Source organism: Oratosquilla oratoria, chromosome 3, assembly GCF_046742065.1.
Source record: "Oratosquilla oratoria isolate Oo_2021 chromosome 3, ASM4674206v1, whole genome shotgun sequence".
Lineage (NCBI taxonomy): Eukaryota > Metazoa > Arthropoda > Malacostraca > Stomatopoda > Squillidae > Oratosquilla > Oratosquilla oratoria.
The window spans coordinates 79,175,307-79,193,266 of NC_134779.1; the positions used below are offsets into that span (position 1 = coordinate 79,175,307).

The 17,960-nt window shown below is 42.7% G+C and overlaps 1 protein-coding gene across 2 annotated transcripts in view; it reads left to right on the plus strand.

The window, feature by feature from the left end:
* LOC143023949 (uncharacterized) overlaps window positions 1-17,019 on the plus strand; it is a 46,759-nt gene extending 29,740 nt beyond the window's left edge. Inside the window, exons 5-6 of one of the 2 annotated variants that reach the window (XM_076182620.1) lie at window positions 10,160-10,267; window positions 16,814-17,019. In XM_076182620.1, the coding sequence (XP_076038735.1) occupies window positions 10,160-10,267; window positions 16,814-16,951 (246 nt within the window). In that variant the 3' untranslated portion in view covers window positions 16,952-17,019. The remainder of the gene's footprint in view (window positions 1-10,159; window positions 10,268-16,813) is intronic. The other variant, XM_076182627.1, reaches the window with a different exon arrangement.
* Window positions 17,020-17,960: the final 941 nt, after the last annotated feature.

Below are 17,960 nucleotides of genomic sequence, written 5' to 3' on the forward strand. Positions count from 1 at the left end.
CTATCCAGCCTAGTAACCCCTATCATACTTCTCAGGTACCTCATTTCAAACACATTCAAAGTCCATGTTTCTGCCCCACACAGTGCTGTTGGCACAGTCACTCCACACAATCTCCTCTTAGCATCCATTCCCAAATGTCTGTTTCTCATTACACTTTTTAATCCCCCAAGGCATTTACTTGCTTTTCTCAATCTACATTCTACCTCCATTCCTCCCTTTCCCACCACATTCGCACCCAAGTATCTAAAACTATCCACTTCCTCCAGTCTCTCACCCTTAATTCTCACTTCCAGTCTGCTGCCACTTTCTCCCCTTGTGCATTTCATCACTTTACTTTTACCCACATTTATCTTCAACTTCCTTCTTTCACACACCTTCCCAAACTCTGTGACTAATTCCCTCAATCCCTCCTCTAATCCTGCTACAAGGGCAGTGTTGTCAGCAAACAACAACTGGCTTATCTACCACTTTTCTCCATTTTCTTTAACCGTCTCCAATCCCCAACCCACTACCCTTGCATTTACCTCGCACCACCCCATCCATGTATAAATTGAACAGCCAAGGCAAAGTAACACATCCCTGGTGAAGTCCCATCTTTACCACAAACCACTCACTCTTTCCATATCTGATTCAAACACAAGCTCTACTACTCTCGTAAAAACTCTTGACTGCTCTTAACAACTTTCTCCTATCCCATATATCTGCAATACCTCCTGCAGTGTCTTCCTATCTACCCTGTCATAAGCCTTTTCCAAATCCATAAAAGTCCAAAAAAACATCCTAACCTTTTCCTAAAGCTTTCTCACATATCTGTTTTACCACAAAAATCTGATCTACACAACTCCTACCTGTCCTAAATGCACACTGTTCCTCACCAATTACTCCCTCTGTTCCTCTCCTAATCCTCTCATTCAAAACACTCCCATAAGCCTTCCCAACTACACTTAACAAACTGATCTCTCTGAAACTACTACACTCACACTTCTCCCCTATTCCCTTATAAAGTGGAACTATACAGGCACTCCTTCAGTCCTCCAGCACTCTACCCTCTCTTAAACAAACATTAAATAACTTCACGAGCCAGTCCACCATCATTGTACCTCCTTGTTTTAGACATTCTGCATGACACCCATCCAACTCAGGTGTCTTACCTGCTCTCATCATCTTAACAACTGCCATCACCTCATCTTTCCTTATTTCTCCTCCGTTTTCCTCACTCATCATTGTCATTTTCTTAGTGCTTCCCACTGCAACTACCTCTCCCTCCCTATCCTCCTTCACATTTAGCAACTTCCTCAAATATTCTGCTCATTTTCCTCTTACTGCCTTCTTTTCCATTATCATCTCTCCATCAGCACCTTTTACCTTTTCTTCTCTAATTGATTTGCCTCCTCTTTCTCTCATAATTTCTTTCCAAATCATCTTTTTATTTCTTTCAAAATTTTCTGTCATACTCTTACCCCATTTCACATCTGCTCTCCTCTTGTCTCCTTTATCATATCCTTTATTCCTCTTTTATTTGTACCTCGCAATACTATCTCATCCTGTTTTGTAACCAATCTATGAAAGCTCGCTTCATCTCTTCTACAACTCTCTTTACTTCCTCATCCCACCACTCATTACCCTTCCTTCTAATTCCCCCCCATCCTCCTTGTTCACACACTATCTTTGCATACCTTATGACTCCCTCCTTGAACCATCCCCACTCCTCCTCCACACCTAGTTCTACTCTATCCTTCACTCCCTCCCAATCCTCTCTCAGCTTCTTGTACTCCTTCTCCTTTTCTTTTTTTATTCAAGCAGCGCCTCCCTACCTTCTGTCCTTTTCCTCTTTCTCCTCTTTCCACATAATCACTATTATTGTTCAGTGGCCAATTTTAGATTTTTAGATTCAGGCTCCCTGTAGTTCTTTAAACTGAAATGATGAAGCTACCAAGTAGATGGCCTTATGGCCACCAGTTACATCCAGAAATCACTCGGTGAAGACATATTTTCTGTATTGCAATATGGGACAATATAGGGATAACAACAAGAATCATAGACACCATCCAGCATTAACCACTTCAATACGGGACTTAAATCTCGCGGGCAGCAGCCAATGCCAGCCGTACGACGTAACGAAATAATATTCGCATCATAAAATATAGTCGCCGCTTATATCGATCGTTCTCTCTTTCACCCGCGAATTTTGAAAACCACAGAGAATGGGATTAAGGGCGCATTTGGGAGAATGTAAAAACACAGGGGCGACTACAATAAATATAATCAAGACGCCGATATGGCAGCGTCACGAATCCACTTGCTCCTCATGACGCCTACGTGTGCGGCACCGTATGGAAGGGGTTAAGACAGTACCAACACAGAATAGGCCTAGTCACAAATTCTAACTGCCCCAGATGCAGCCACCACATAGAGGACACAGGAACACCTAATATCATAGTGCCCCTCACTAACAATCCTTTGTCAACAATATGATATATGGTCTGTCCAGAAAGTATCCAGCTATTATGAATATTTGCAGAACTGGTGCAATCCTAACAGAACTTGGTGGACACTGACAGAAGACCCTACTGCATATGCATTTGTGGCCATACTCTCATGTGACACCTCAGTTACCCACCAGACAGTTGAATGAAGGTGTGTACTGTTTGACCATTGCATTGACAATGACTGAGCAAGTAGATCAGTGAATCTGTATCAAGTTATGTTGCAAACTTGAACATTTGTCAGCAGAAACTATTTGAATGATCAAGAAGACATTCCAGGCTGAGAACCTGTTGAATTTGATTCTCATTCTGGAAGGCCATCAACAAGCAGAACACCCAAAAATGTTGAATGTGTCAAGACAATGAAAATTGGTAATTGACAGTCCAAGAATTAGATGATGATCTCATCCCACAGGCAAGTGTTTCAGAAATTTTGACAAAAGATCTTAGCATGACACATGTGGTGTCAAAATTTGTCCCCCATTTCCTGAACCATGAGCAAAAGGAGTTGTATTTACCTAGTTGTATCTTACGGAATGTCCCCTGTGGGGCTACAAGGAGAAGGATGCCTAGTCCCAATCCCCGTCCCTTTCTTCTCCCCTCTTACGATCCAAGTGTGGTAAGAGTATGACAGAAAATTTTGAAAGTAATAAAAAGATGTTTTAGAAGAAATTAAGAGAGGAAGAGGAGGCGAATCAAGTAGAGAAGAAAAGGTAGAAGGTGCAGATGGAGAGATGATAATGGAAGAGAAGGCAGTAAGGGGAAGATGGGCAGAATATTTTAGGGAGCTGCTAAATGTGAAGGAGGATAAGGAGGGAAAGATAGCTGCAGTAGGAAATGCTAAGAAAATGACCGTGATGACTGAAGAAAATGAAGGAGAAATAAGGAAGGTTGAAGTGAAGGCAGTTGTTAAGATGATGAAAGCAGGTAAGGCACCTGGTCTGGATGGATGCCATGCAGAATGTATAAAAAAAGGAGGTACAGTGATGGTGGACTGACTGGTGAGGCTATTTAATGTTTGCTGGAGAGAGGGTAGAGTGCCGGAGGACTGGAGGAGTGCCTGTATAGCTCCACTTTACAAGGGAAAAGGGGACAACTGTGAATGTAGTAGTTTCAGAGGGATTAGCTTGTCAAGTGTAGTTGGGAAGGCTTATGTGAGGATCTTGATTGAGAGGATTAGGAGAGGAACAGAGGGAGTAATTGGTGAGGAACTGTGTGGATTTAGGACGGGTAGAGGTTGTGTAGATCAGATTTTTGTGGTAAGATATGTGAGAAAGCTATAGGAAAGGGGAAGGATGTTTTTTGGGCCTTAATGGACCTGGAAAAGGCTTATGACAGGGTAGAGAGAAAGGCACTGTGGGAGGTTATGCAGATTTATGGGATAGGAGGAAAGCTTCTAGGAGCTGTCAAGAGTTTTTATGAGAGTAGTAGAGCTTGTGTTAGGATTAGAAATGGAGAGAGTGAGTGGTTCGAGGTAAAGGTGGGACTTCGTCAAGGATGCATTATGTCACCCTGGCTGTTCAACTTATACATGGATGGGGTAGTGGGAGAGGTAAATGCAAGGGTAGTGGGTCAGGGATTGGAGATGGTTAAAGAAAATGGAGAAAAGTGGGAGGTGAGCCAGCTGTTGTTTTTGGACTACACTGTACTTGTGGCAGGATCAGAGGAGGGATTGAGGAAGTTGGTGACAGAGTTTGGGAGAGTGTGTGATAGAAGAAAGCTGAAGATAAATGTGAGTAAAAGTAAGGTGATGAGATGTACAAGGGGTGAAAGTGGCAATAGTCTGGAAGTGAGCATTAAGGGAGAGTGACTGGAGGAAGTGGATAGTTTTAGATACTTGGGGGCAAATGTGGCAGGAAAAGGTGGAGTGAAGGTGGAGGTAGAATGTAGATTGAGAGAAGCGAGTAAATGCCTGGGTGGATTAAAAAGTATAATGAGGAATAAACATTTGGGAATGGATGCTAAGAGGAGACTATATGAAGAAGTGATTGTGCCAACAGCACTGTATGGGGCAGAAACATGGAACATAAGAAAGGAAGAGAGAAGGAGTTTGAATGTGTTTGAGATGAAGTGTCTGAGAAGTATGATGGGGGTTACTAGGCTAGATAGAGTGAGAAATGAGGAGGTGAGGAGAACAGGGGTGGAAAGGGGGTTGGGAGATAGGGTTGATGAAAGAGTATTAGGATGATTTGGAGACATGGAAAGAATGAGTGAGGAAAGACTAGTAAAAGAGGTATGGAAGGCAGATGTGGAGGGAGTGAACATGAAGGGACATCCTAGGATGAGGTGGATGGATGGGGTGAAGGGGGCTTTGGGGAAGAGGGGAATGTCTGTTGAGGAAGAACGGGAGAGGACAGAAGACGGGTGAATGGAGAGTGGCTGTATATGGATGATGTTATAAGGCATGAGGTGGAATGGGTGGGGGATGGGGGGTGAGGTAGTATGTGTGAGCAAATTTTGACGCAGCCTGAAGGGATTTCTCCCCGTCTTCTCCTTTATGCATGGGGGGACGGAGAGGTGGGGGGGGGTTACAGATTTAATGAAGCGGCCTTGCTGTGGATGTGCTGTGTCTTGCGACACTGCTTCTGACCCAGGGCAGTGGACAAGGTGCAGGGATGACCCGTCATCCAGGAGGTGCTAAGATGAGAGGGAGGGTGGAGGGGTGTGGAGTGTATTCAAGGATGGAATGGGTGGAAATGATTTTATGCCTTTTCCTTTTTGGCTACCTCCCTTGTAAGGGGGAAAAAGCCTTGGTATATGTATGTATGTATTTTATGGGAAGGGGAGCTACACTCATGGTGTCCCGCCCTTGTATCTCGCAGTGTCTAGTTTGCTCTTAAACTCATGTGTGATTTTTGCACACACTATATTGTTTCATTATGTTTTTACTGACCTGTATCATTTCTCTGAATATTCATTTCCTTTTTTTGCCTAACCCACTGGTGGGGGAAAAAAATGCTGCCACCAAACAAAAAATGGGACAGGGATAGAACTAGGAATCCTGCTACCTGTAGCCCCAAAAGGGACATTCCTAAAAAAGTAAAGGCATAAGAGGGTCTAGGAGTTTTCCAACCAGTACCATAAGGTTTGGGTTTTTTAATGTGTATGGATGTGGTACAGATAAGAGTAAAAGGGAAGAGATAGGCAGTATGCTTGTGAGAAGAAATATGGATGTGTTGGCATTGAATGAAACTAAGTTGAAAGGGAGAGGCAAGTGTGAGAATGGGAGTGTAGTTGGGAGGTTCTCGGGAGTGAAAAGAGGACAAGTGATGGTGGACTGGCTGGTGAGGTTTATGGGAGGGTAGAGTGTTGGAGGACTGGAGGAGTGCCTGTATAGTTCCACTTTACAAGATAAAAGGGGATAGTGTGAGTGTAGTAGTTTCGGAGGGATCAGCTTGTTAAGTGTAGTTGAGAAGGATTAGGAGTGACAGAGGGAGTAATTAGTGATGAACAGTGTGGGTTTATGACAGGTAGGGGTTGCCTAGATCAGATTTTTGTGGTGAGACAGATATGAGAGAAAGTTTTAGGAAAAGTTGAGGATGTATTTTGGGATTTTATGGATGTGGAAAAGGCTTATGATGGATACTCAGGAAGGCAGTGTGGGAGGTATTGTAGATATATGGGGTAAGAAGAAAGCTGTTAATAGGAGTCAAGAGTAGTAGAGCTTGTGTTAGGATTAGAAATGGAGAGAGTGAGTGGTTTGATGTAAAGGTGGGACTTTGTCAGGGATTTGTTATGTTGCCCTGGCTGTTCAATTTATACATGGATGGGGTAGTGCAAAAGGTAAATGCAAGGGCAGAGGGTCAGGGATTGGATATGCTGACAACACCACACTTGTAGAAAGATCAGAGGAGAGATTGAGGAAGTTAGTGACAGTTTGGGTAGATGTGCAAAAGGAAGTTGAAGATAAATGTGGGTAAAAGTAAGGTGATGAGATGTACAAGGGGAGAGAGTGGTAGCAGACTGAAAGTGAGTATTAAGGGAGAGAGACTGGAGGAAATGGATAGTTTTAGATACTTGGGTGCGAATGTGGCAGGAAAGGGAGTAGGGGTGGAGGTAGACTGTAGATTGAGAGAAGTAAGTAAATACCTTGGTGGATTAAAAAGTGTAGTAAGAAGTAGACATTTGGGAATGGATGCTAAGAGGAGATTGTATGAAGAAGTGATTGTGCCAACAGCACTGTATGGGGCAGAAACATGGAACATAAGGGAGGAAGAGAGAAGGATTTTGAATGTGTTTGAGATGAGGTGCCTGAGAAGTATGATAGGGGTTACTAGGCTGGATAGAGTGAGAAATGAGGAGATGAGGAGGAGAACAGGGGTAGAAAGGGGATGAAAGAGTATTGAGATGGTTTGGACACATGGAAAGAATGAGTGAAGAAAGACTGGTTAAAGAGGTGTGGAAGGATTGAACATAAGGGGTCAACCTAGGATGAGATGGATGGATGGTGTAAAAGGGGCATTGTGAAAGAGGGGAATGTCTGTTGAGGAAGGACGGCCGTCTCTCTCTCTCTCTCTCTCTCTCTCTCTCTCTCTCTCTCTCTCTCTCTCTCTCTCTCTCTCTCTCTCGGGTGTTGTCCACCACAAGTATGCTCCTTGAGGCCAAACAATAATAAAGGAATATTACATTGAAGTTTTTTGCTGTCTGAGGGATGCAGTGAGAAGAAAATTGCTGCAGATGTGGGTTAGTGAAGACTGGATCCTTCATTATGATAATGCACCTGCCCATTCTTCACATGTTGTGCAGGGATTTTTGGCAAAATATTCTATCACCCAGCTCACTCAGCCCCTCTGCAGCCCAGATCTACCAGCCTGTGACTTCTGGATTTTTGCAAAGCTAAAATAACCCCTTCGATACGATGACGCCTACGTAGGCGTCATGAGGAGCAAGTGGGTATGCGAGGATGCCGATGTCGGCGTCTTGATTATATACAGTATATTGTAGTTGTACCTGCATAACCCCCAAACTCTGTAAACTGGCTTCATCATATTTTCTATGGTTATCAAAATTCACGGGTGAAAGAGAACGAGCAATACAGCGGCAACTTTATTTTTTATAATGCGAGTATTATGACGCAACATCGCATGTCTGGCAGCTAATGCTGCCCGTGAGATTTTGGCCTGTATTGAAGGGGTTAAAAGGGAGGAGATTTCAGACCATAAATGAGATTAACCTCTTCTATATGGTGACACCTACATTTACCTAGTTGTATTATACGGGAAGGGGAGCTATGCTCGTGGTGACCTGTTTTTGTATCTCGCAAGATCAAGTTTGTTCTTAAATTCTTGTATTGTGTTTGCTCACTATTTCTTCATCCAATTTGTTCCATATATCTATCACTCTGTGTGGGAAGCTGTTCTTTTTCAGGTCTATTCTGTAGTTATCCTTTTTGAGTTTCATTGCATGTCCTCTTGTTTTTCCTCTGTCCCACTTTTATAAGTCCTCTTTATCAAGGCATTCGTTTCCTTTCATAATTCTGTAGATGGTTAGTAGGTCCCCTTGTTCTCTTTTTTGTTCCCGGGTTGGCAATTTCAGTTCAACCAGTCTTTGTTCATATGTCAGGTTTGCAAGTGTTTGGACCAACCTTGTCATTGCTCTTTGTATTCTTTTTAGTTTTCTTATATGTTTTTTAGTACTGGGTGACCATATCAGCACTGCTTATTCCAGTTTTGATCTTATCAGTGTTTGTAATATTTTCTTGATCAATTCCTTATTCAGGTGTTGAAAGGCCACCTTTATTGATCTCAACAAATTGTATGTTTCTCCAACTATTTCATTTATACGTTTATCTAGCGACATGTCTTTGGTGATGATTACTCCTAGGTCCCTTTCAGAATTTACTTTCTTTACTTCATTTCCATCAATTTTATACTGTCCTGTTATTCTCGTCTTGCTTTTTCCAAATTCAATTATACTGCACTTCTTGATGTTGAATTCTACCTCCCATCTCTTGCTCCACTCTGAGACTTTGTTCAGATCCCTCTGCAATGAGTCACAGTCTATTTTGGAGTTTATTTTCTTAAATAATTTTGTGTCATCCACAAAGCAGTTCATGTAACTTTCAATGCCTACGTCCATGTCATTTACATATGTAGCAAACATTATCGGAGCCAGTACTGATCCCTGTGGGATGCCATTACTCATTTCTTCCCATTTTGAATATTTGTCTGAGCACCACTCTCATTTTTTTTCCATGTAAGAAGTCCTCCATCCATTTCAATAGTTTTCCATGTATGCCTCCTATTGTTTCCAGTTTATATAGCAATTTTATGTGTGGTACCTTATCAAATTTTTTGTAAGGCACAGGATGCCCCAGTCTGCCTTCCCTTTCTTGCAATATATCTATCAATCTTGAATAGAGAGAAATTAAATCAATGGTACATGAACTTCCTTGTCTGAATCCAAATTGCCTCGGGTTCAGTATATTATTCTCCTCCAGATATTTTGTCCATCTATCTTTGATGATTGTTTCACAAATTTTAACTATTGTACTCGTTAGGGACACCGGTCTATAATTTGTTGGGTCTTCCTTATTTCCCCCTTTATATATCGGCACTATATTGGCATCATAAGGCTCGAGTGGGTGTAATTATAACTGAGTGACCCCCATGTTCTATGAACTAGCTTGATCACATTTTCTGTGGATATTAGATTCATAGTGAAAGAGAACGAGTAATACAGCTGTGACTTTATATTTTATAAGGTAAGCATTGTGATGCATCATCAGATCATTGTACATCAGACATCCGATGCTGCACATGAGAACTTGATTTATATTGAAGAGGTTAAGAAGGATGCAATAAGCCAGTTGATAAGGATCCCAGAAGAGGAATTTGCAAAAAAAATTGAAACATGGAAGGGACACTGGAAGAAGTGTGTGAGGTCCAAAGGAGACCACTTTGAAGGAGAATAGAGCATCATTGACCTAGGAAGTAGCATATGTTGAAATAGTTTATGGATGTATACTTTCTGGACAACCCTCATATACTTTCCTTTAATAGCTTGCAGTCCTGCCTGATAGTGCTGTTGGAGGTTTCCTGGAGGCAGTGAGTCTTCAACAAGAGAGACCAGCAACAAATTGATTGATTACTTGTGTGTATAATGTGAGCATTTAGGGAGCTGTAACCCCAAATACACTGTACAACTTGAGGATAATAAAGTCTCAATTAGTTTGTTGCACATAAACCAAGGGATTTTTCCCCCATACAAGGGAATTAGACAAAGTCAAAGGCATAAATCCACTCCCACCCATTTCATCCCCACATACTCCACTCCCATTTGCCATCCCTCCCTCCCTCTTTTCTTGGCTCCTCCTGAATGACAGGTTATCCCTGCATCTTGCCCACTGCCCTGGGTCAGAAATAATGCAGCATATCTACAGCAAGGCTGCTTCATTTAATCAGCGATACCTCCCTCTCTATCCCTACATGCAGAAAAGGAAAATACAGAGAGAAATCCCTTTTGGCTGTGTCAAAATATCATTCACACATACCAGTACTCCCTCATCCCCCCATCCCCCACCCACTCCCTTCCATGCATCACAGCATCATCCATACACAACCATTCTCCACTCACTCTATCTTCTGTCTTCTCCCTTCCTTCCTTCCTTCCTTCCTTCCTCAACAGACATCACCCTCTTTCCCAAGGCCCCTTTCCTAACACCAAATAAATAGTTCATTGTATTGCAGAATATTCCCTACAAGCAGCTAATGAAAATGAAGAAGGAAGAGAAGATGAAGGTTAGGGATGAGCGTGATATGCAGAGGAAACTTGGATATGAGGTTAGTATGTCTTGCCACAGCTGTAAGGTATGCAAACAAGATATATATATATTTATATGTCTTTGTGTGTAATATATATATACACATATATATACAAATGGCTTTCTCCCCCTTAGAAGGGAGGTAGCCAAAAATAAAGGCATAAATTCACTCCCACCCATTTCATCTCCACATAGTCCACTCCCATTCACTCTCCTCCCTCCCTCTTATCTTGGCTCCTCTTGAATGATGGGGGCTTCCCTGCATCTCGCCCACTGCCCTGGGTCAGAAGCAATATAGCAGGACACAACACATCCACAGCAAGGACAATTCATTTAATCAGCAACCCCCATCCCTCCATGCAGAAAAAGAGAAGACAGGGAGGAATCCCTTCAGGCTGCATGAAAATATAATTCATTCATACTCCCTCCACCCACTCCTATGTATCACAGCATCATCCATACACAACCATTCTCCACTCACCCCTATCTTTTGTCTTCCCCCTTGCTTCCTCAACAGAAATTCCCCTCTTTCCCAATGCCCCTTTTACGCCGTCCATTCTTCTCATCCTTGGTCACCCCCTCATGTTCATTACTTCCACCTGTCTTCCATACCTCTTTTACTAATCTTTACTCGTTCTTTCCACATGTCCAAACCATCCCAATATTCTTTCACCAACCCCTCCCAATTCCTTTTCCACCCCCTGGTCTCCTCCTTACCTCCTTATTTCTCTCTCTATCTAGCCTAATAACCCTAACCATTCTTCTTAAGCATTTCATCTCGAACACATTTAAACTCTTCCTCCCTCCCTCTCTTATGTCCCATGTTTCTGCCCCATACAGTGCTGTTGGCACAATCATTCATTCATGCAATCTCCTCTTAGCATCCATTCCCAAATGCCTATTTCTCATTACAATTCTTAACCACTTCCATATGGTGACACCTACGTAGGCGACATGAGGAGCAAGTGGGTACTCGATGATGCCGACGTCGCCATCTTGATTATATTTATTGTAATCGTACCTACGTAATTTCCATTCTCTCTAAACTGGCTTCATCAATTTTCTATGGTTATCAAAATACACGGGTGAAAGAGAACGAATGATTGAGCACTGACTTTATTTTTTATAATGCGATTATTATGACGCAACATTGCATGTCGGGCAGCCAATGCTGCCAGATGTGCGATGTGCCCCAGAGTGAAGAGGTTAATCCCGCAAGGCATTTACTTGCTTCTCTCAATCAACATTCTGTCTCTACCTCTACTTTTCCCTTTCCCACCACATCCACACCCAGGTATCTAAAGCTGTCTACTTCCTCCAGTCTCTCTCCCTTAATACTCATTTCCAATTTCCTGCCACATTCTCCCCTTGTACATCTCATCACCTAACTTTTACCCGCATTTATCTTCAACTTCCTTTTTTCACACACCTTCCCAAAATCTGTCACTAACTTTTTTAATTCCTCCTGTGATCCTGCCAGAAGTCCAGTGTCATCACCAAACAATCTCATTTTTCTCCATTTTTTTAATCATCTCCAGTCCCTGGCCCATTACCTCTAGCACCACCCCATCCATGTATAAATTGAACAGCCAAGGTGAAGTCCCACCTTTGCCTCAAACCACTCAATCTCTTCATTTTAAATTCTAACACAGGCTCTACTACATACATTCATATACCAAGGGCTTTTTCCCCCTACACGGGGGGTAGCCAAAAAGAAAAAGGCACAGAAACCACTCCCACCCATTCCATCTCCTACATATTCCACTCCCCTCCACCCTCCCCCCTCCCTCTCATCTCTGCACCTCCTGGATGATGGGTCATCCTTGCATCCTGTCCACTGCCCTGGGTCAGAAGCAGTGTCGCAAGACACAGCACATCCACAGCAAGGCCGCTTCATAAATTCAGCGACCCCTATCTCCATCCCCTCATGCAGAAAAGGAGAAGACGGGGAGAAATCCCATCGGGCTGCATCAAATTTTTATCATACATACTTCCTCACCCCCATCCCCCACCTCTTTTTTGTAATGCCCCTTTCACCCCATCCATCCATCTCATCATAAGACACCCCTCATATTCAATCCTTCCACCTCTGCCTTCCACACTTCTTTTACTAATCTTTCTTCACTCATTCTTTCCATGTGTCCAAACCATCTTAATACTCTTTCATCAGCCCTGTCTCCCAGTTCCCTTACCACCCCTGTTCTCCTCCTCACCTCATTTCTCACTCTATCCAGCCTAGTAATCCCTATCATACTTCTCAGACATTTCATTTCAAACACATTCAAACTCCTCTCTTCCTCTCTCAAGTTCCATGTTTCTGCCCCGTACAATGGTGTTGGCACAATCACTCCTTCATATAACCTCCTCTTAGCATCCATTCCCAGATGTCTGTTTCTCATTACACTTTTCAATCCAACAAGACATTTACTCACTTCTCTCAATCTACATTCTACCTCCACCCCCACTCCTCCCTTTCCTGCCACATTCGCACCCAAATATCTAAAACTATCCACTTACTCCAGTCTTTCACCCTTAATGCTCACTTCCAGCCTACTGTCACTCTCTCCCCTTGTACATCTCATCACCTTACTTTTACCCACATTTATCTTCAGCTTCCTTCTTTCACACACCTTCTCAAACTCTGTCACTAACTTCCTCAATCCTTCCTCTGATCCTGCTACAAGCGCAGTGTCGTCAGCAAGCAACAACTGGCTCACCTCCCACTTTTCTCCATTTTCTTTAATCATCTCCAGCCCCTGACCCACTACCCTTGCATTCATCTCTTGCACCACCCCATCCATATAAAGATTGAACAACCAGGGCAACATCACACATCCCTGACGAAGTCCCACCTTTACCTCAAACCATTCACTCTCTCCATTTCTAATCCTAACACAAGCTCTACTACTCTCGTAAGAACTCTTGACTGCTCTTAACAGCTTTCCTCCTATCCCATATATCTGCAGTACCTCCCACAGTGCCTTCCTGTCAACCCTGTCATAAGCCTTTTCTAGATCCATAAAAGACCAAAAAACATCCTTACCTTTTCCTATAGCTTTCTCACATATCTGTCTTACCACAAAAATCTGATCTACACAACCCCTACCTGTCCTAAACCCACACTGTTCCTCACCAATTACTCTGTTCCTCTCCTAATCCTCTCAATCAAGACCCTCCCATAAGTCTTCCCAACTACACTCAAGCTGATCCCTCTGAAACTACTACACTCACACTTGTCCCCCTTTCCCTTTCCCTTGTAAAGCGGAACTATACAGGCACTTCTCCAGTCCTCCAGCACTCTACCCTCTCTTAAACAAACATTAAATAACCTCACCAGCTAGTCCACCATAGCTGTACCTCCTTTCTTCAGACATTCTGCATGGCATCCATCCAGACCAGATGCCTTACCTGCTCTCATCATGTTAACAGCTACTTTCACTTCATCCTTCCCTATTTCTCCTCTATTTTCCTCACTCATCACTCTCGTATTCTTAGCGCTTCCCACTGCAGCTATCTTTCCCTACCTATCCTCCTTCACATTAAGCAACTCCCTAAAATACTCTGCCTACCTTCCTTTCACTGCCTTCTCCTCCATTATAATCTCTCCATCTGCACCTTTTACCTTTTCTTCTCTACTTGATTCGCCTCCTTTTTCTCTTTTAATTTCCTTCCAAAACATCTTTTTATTGCTTTCAAAATTTTCTGTCATACTCTTACCCCATTTCACATCTGCTCTCCTCTTTGCTTCCTTTATCTTATGCTTAACTTCCTTTCTCTTTACTTTGTACCTCTCATACGATTCCCTTGTCCTAAATTGCAGCCGATCTATGAATGCCTGCTTCTTCTCTTCTACACATTTCTTTGCTTCCTCATCCCACCACTCACTACCCTTCCTTCTATTTCCTCCCGCCCTCCTTGTTCCACACACCAGGCTCTATCATAAAAAATTCTTTACTGCTCTTAACAGCTTTCCTTGTATCCCATATATCTGCAATACCTTCCACAGTACCTTCTTATCTACCCTGTCATAAGCCTTTTCCAAATCCATAAAGGCCCATAAAGTGTGCAAGGATGGTGTGTGGAACAAGAAGGACAAGAGGAAATAGAAGGAAGGGTAGTGAATGGTGGGATGAGGAAACAAAAAAGGTTGTAGAAGACAAGAAGCGAGCTTTCACAGATTGGTTACAAAATAGGACGAGGGAGTCATATGAGAGGTACAAAGAAAAGAAAAGAGAAGTAAAGCAAAAGGTAAAGGAGGCAAAGAGGAGAGCAGATGTGAAATGGGGTAAGAGTATGACAGAAAATTTTGAAAGTAATGAAAAGATGTTTTGGAAAGAAATTAAGAGAGGAAGAGGAGGTGAATCAAGTAGAGAAGAAAAGGTAAAAGGTGCAGGTGGAGAGATGATAATGGAAGAGAAGGCAGTAAGGGGAAAATGGGCAGAATATTTTAGGGAGCTGCTAAATGTGAAGGAGGATAGGGAGGGAAAGATAGCTGCAGTGGGAAATGCAAAGAAAATGAGAGTGGTGAGTGAGGACAATGGAGTAGAAATAAGGAAGGATGAGATGAAGGCAGTTGTTAAGATGATGAAAGCAGGTAAGGCACCTGGTCTGGATGGATGCCATGCAGAATGTCTGAAAAAGGGAGGTACAGTGATGGTGGACTGGCTGGTGAGGTTATTTAATGTTTGCTGGAGAGAGGGTAGAGTGCTGGAGGACTGGAGAAGTGCCTGTATAGTTCCTCTTTACAAGCGAAAAGGGGACAAGTGTGAATGTAGTAGTGTCAGAGGGATTAGCTTGTTAAGTGTATTTGGGAAGACTTATGGGAGGATCTTGATTGAGAGGATTAGGAAAGGAACAGAGGGAGTAATTGGTGACGAACAGTGTGGATTTAGGACAGGCAGAGCTTGTGTAGATCAGATCTTTGTGGTAAGACAGATATGTGAGAAAGCTAAAGGAAAGGGGAAGGATGTTTTTTGGGCTTTTATGGATCTGGAAAAGGCTTACAATCAGGTAGACAGAAAGGCACTGTGGGAGGTTATGCAGATATACGGGATAGGAGGAAAGCTTCTAGGAGCTGTCAAGAATTTTTATGAGAGTAGTAGAGCTTGTGTCAGGATTGGAAATGGAGAGAGTGAGTGGTTGGAGGTAAAGGTGGGACTTCGTCAGGGATGCGTCATGTCGCCCTGGCTGTTCAACTTATACTTGGATGGGGTGGTGCGAGAGGTAAATGCAAGGGTAGTGGGTCAGGGATTGGAGATGGTTAAAGAAAATGGAGAAAAGTGGGAGGTGAGCCAGCTGTTGTTTGCGGACGACACTGCGCTTGTGGCAGGATCGGAGGAGGGATTGAGGAAGTTGGTGGCAGAGTTTAGGAGAGTATGTGATAGAAGAAAGCTAAAGATAAATGTGAGTAAAAGTAAGGTGATGAGATGTACAAGGGGTGAAAGTGGCAGTAGACTGGAAGTGAGCATTATGGGAGAGCGACTGGAGGAAGTAGATAGTTTTAGATACTTGGGTGCAAATGTGGCAGGAAAAGGTGGAGTGAAGGTGGAGGTAGAATGTAGATTGAGAGAAGCGAGTAAATGCCTTGGTGGATTAAAGAGTATAATGAGGAATAGACATTTGGAAATGGATACTAAGAGGAGACTGTATAAAGGAGTGATTGTGCCAACAGCACTGTATGGGGCAGAAACATGGAAGATAAGAGAAGGAGTTTGAATATGTTTGAGATGAAGTGTCTGAGAAGTATGATGGGGGTTACTAGGCTAGATAGAGTGAGAAATGAGGTGAGGAGGAGAAGAGGGGTGGAAAGGGAGCTTGGAGATAGGGATGATGAAAGAATATTAGGATGGTTTGGACACATGGAAAGAATGAGTGAAGAAAGACTAGTAAAAGAGGTATGGAAGGCAGATGAGGAGGGAGTGAACATGAGGGGACGTCCTAGGATGAGGTGGATGAATGGGATGAAGGGGGCTTTGGGGAAGAGGGGCATGTCTGTTGAGGAAGGACAGGAGAGGACAGAAGACAGGGGTGAATGGAGAATGGTTGTATATGGATGATGTTGTGATTGCATGAGGTGGAATGGGCGGGGGGATGGGGGGTGAGGTAGTATGTGTGAGCAAAATTTGACGCAGCCCAAAGGGATTTCTCCCCGTCTTCTCCTTTTATGCAATGGGGGACGGAGAAGGGGGGTTGCCGATTTAATGAAGTGGCCTTGCTGTGGATGTGCTGTGTCTTGCGACACTGCTTCTGACCCAGGGCAGTGGACAAGGTGCAGGGATGACCCGTCATCCAGGAGGTGTTAAGATAAGAGGGAGGGTGGAGGGGTGTGGAGTGTATTCAGGGATGGAATGGGTGGAAATGATTTTATGCCTTTTCCTTCTTGGCTACCTCCCTTGTAAGGGGAAAAAAGCCTTGGTATATGTATGTATATATAAAGGCCCAAAAAATGTCCTTACCTTTTCTTAAAGCTTTCTCACATATCTGGGGACTGTGGGTCTTCTACATGACACCTGGGCAAGAAATTGGTGAATTGATAATTTCATATACTATTCTTTCTTTCCATTAGGTCAAGAAGATAAGAAAAAACAAAAGAAGAGATCCAAACAAAGTTGCTGGATTCAACCCTCAAATAGGTAAATTTCTTGGTGGAGTGCAAGTGATAAACAAGAAGGATTTAGCTAAGATCAAAGGAACCAAATTATAGCAAAAAGTGAATTGTATAGCTGTTTGTATTTAAGAGATTTTATTTGAAATAAAATGAGAAAGAAATTATGTTTGTCCATTATTTAATCAGGATGATGTATTAATAAGTCAATATGATATGTGCACCCTTGACTTTCAGTTTCTTTCAGCCACTGAGTAAAAGTGAGAAATAAAAAATATTTGGCAGTAGGTGAATGTATGTTTCTTTGGTAGTTTCAAGAAGACTAGCAATTATTAGTGCTATACTGCCCAGGGGTTCCTTAAAATTATTTAGAATCATCTTACATTGTATAAACACACCCATATTTACTGAATTTGTGACAAATGATCGGATTATGGAGGAAGGAGGCAAATGAGAAAGCTAGAGTATTTTATTTCTACATTTTGGTATGGCAGCCATTCCTGTAGAGGCTACCAAGCTAAGATCATAGGATTAAAATACTGTAGGTTTCTCATTCATCTCCCACCATAATCCATACATCTGTATACAAGGATGACCCCCTCATCCATGAGGAGCTGAGATGGGAAGGACAACATGCAAGTTTTTGAAAGGGTGAAGGGTAGGATCATGCTTTGTTTTGGCCACCCCCCTTATAACCAGGAAAGGGCCTTTTCCATCTTACAAGAAGGGTGGCCAAGTCAAAACTTACACCATTACAACAATCCTTCTGAGTAGTAAATTAGTAGAAATGGTTCAATCAATATGGATTACAACTTAGGAGTTCCTTGTAAGTTGAATGGAATTATTTGGATAGAATCTTTAAAGGTATCAAGGTCATCTTGTTAAATGATAAAGGGTTGATATACTATCATGGCCTAACTGGAACAGGGATAAAAGAATGATGCAGCCCAAAGGGGTGTTTTTGCCTACTCCAGAGATATTATCATTGGGTAATGGAATAGCCAAATAATGAAACTGGGGGTAAACCAGCTCCAGGTGTCAGGCCCTGCTTTGGAAGCATTGTGCCTCGGCATTCCCTTTAATTTAAGCAGTGTGGCAGAATACAATG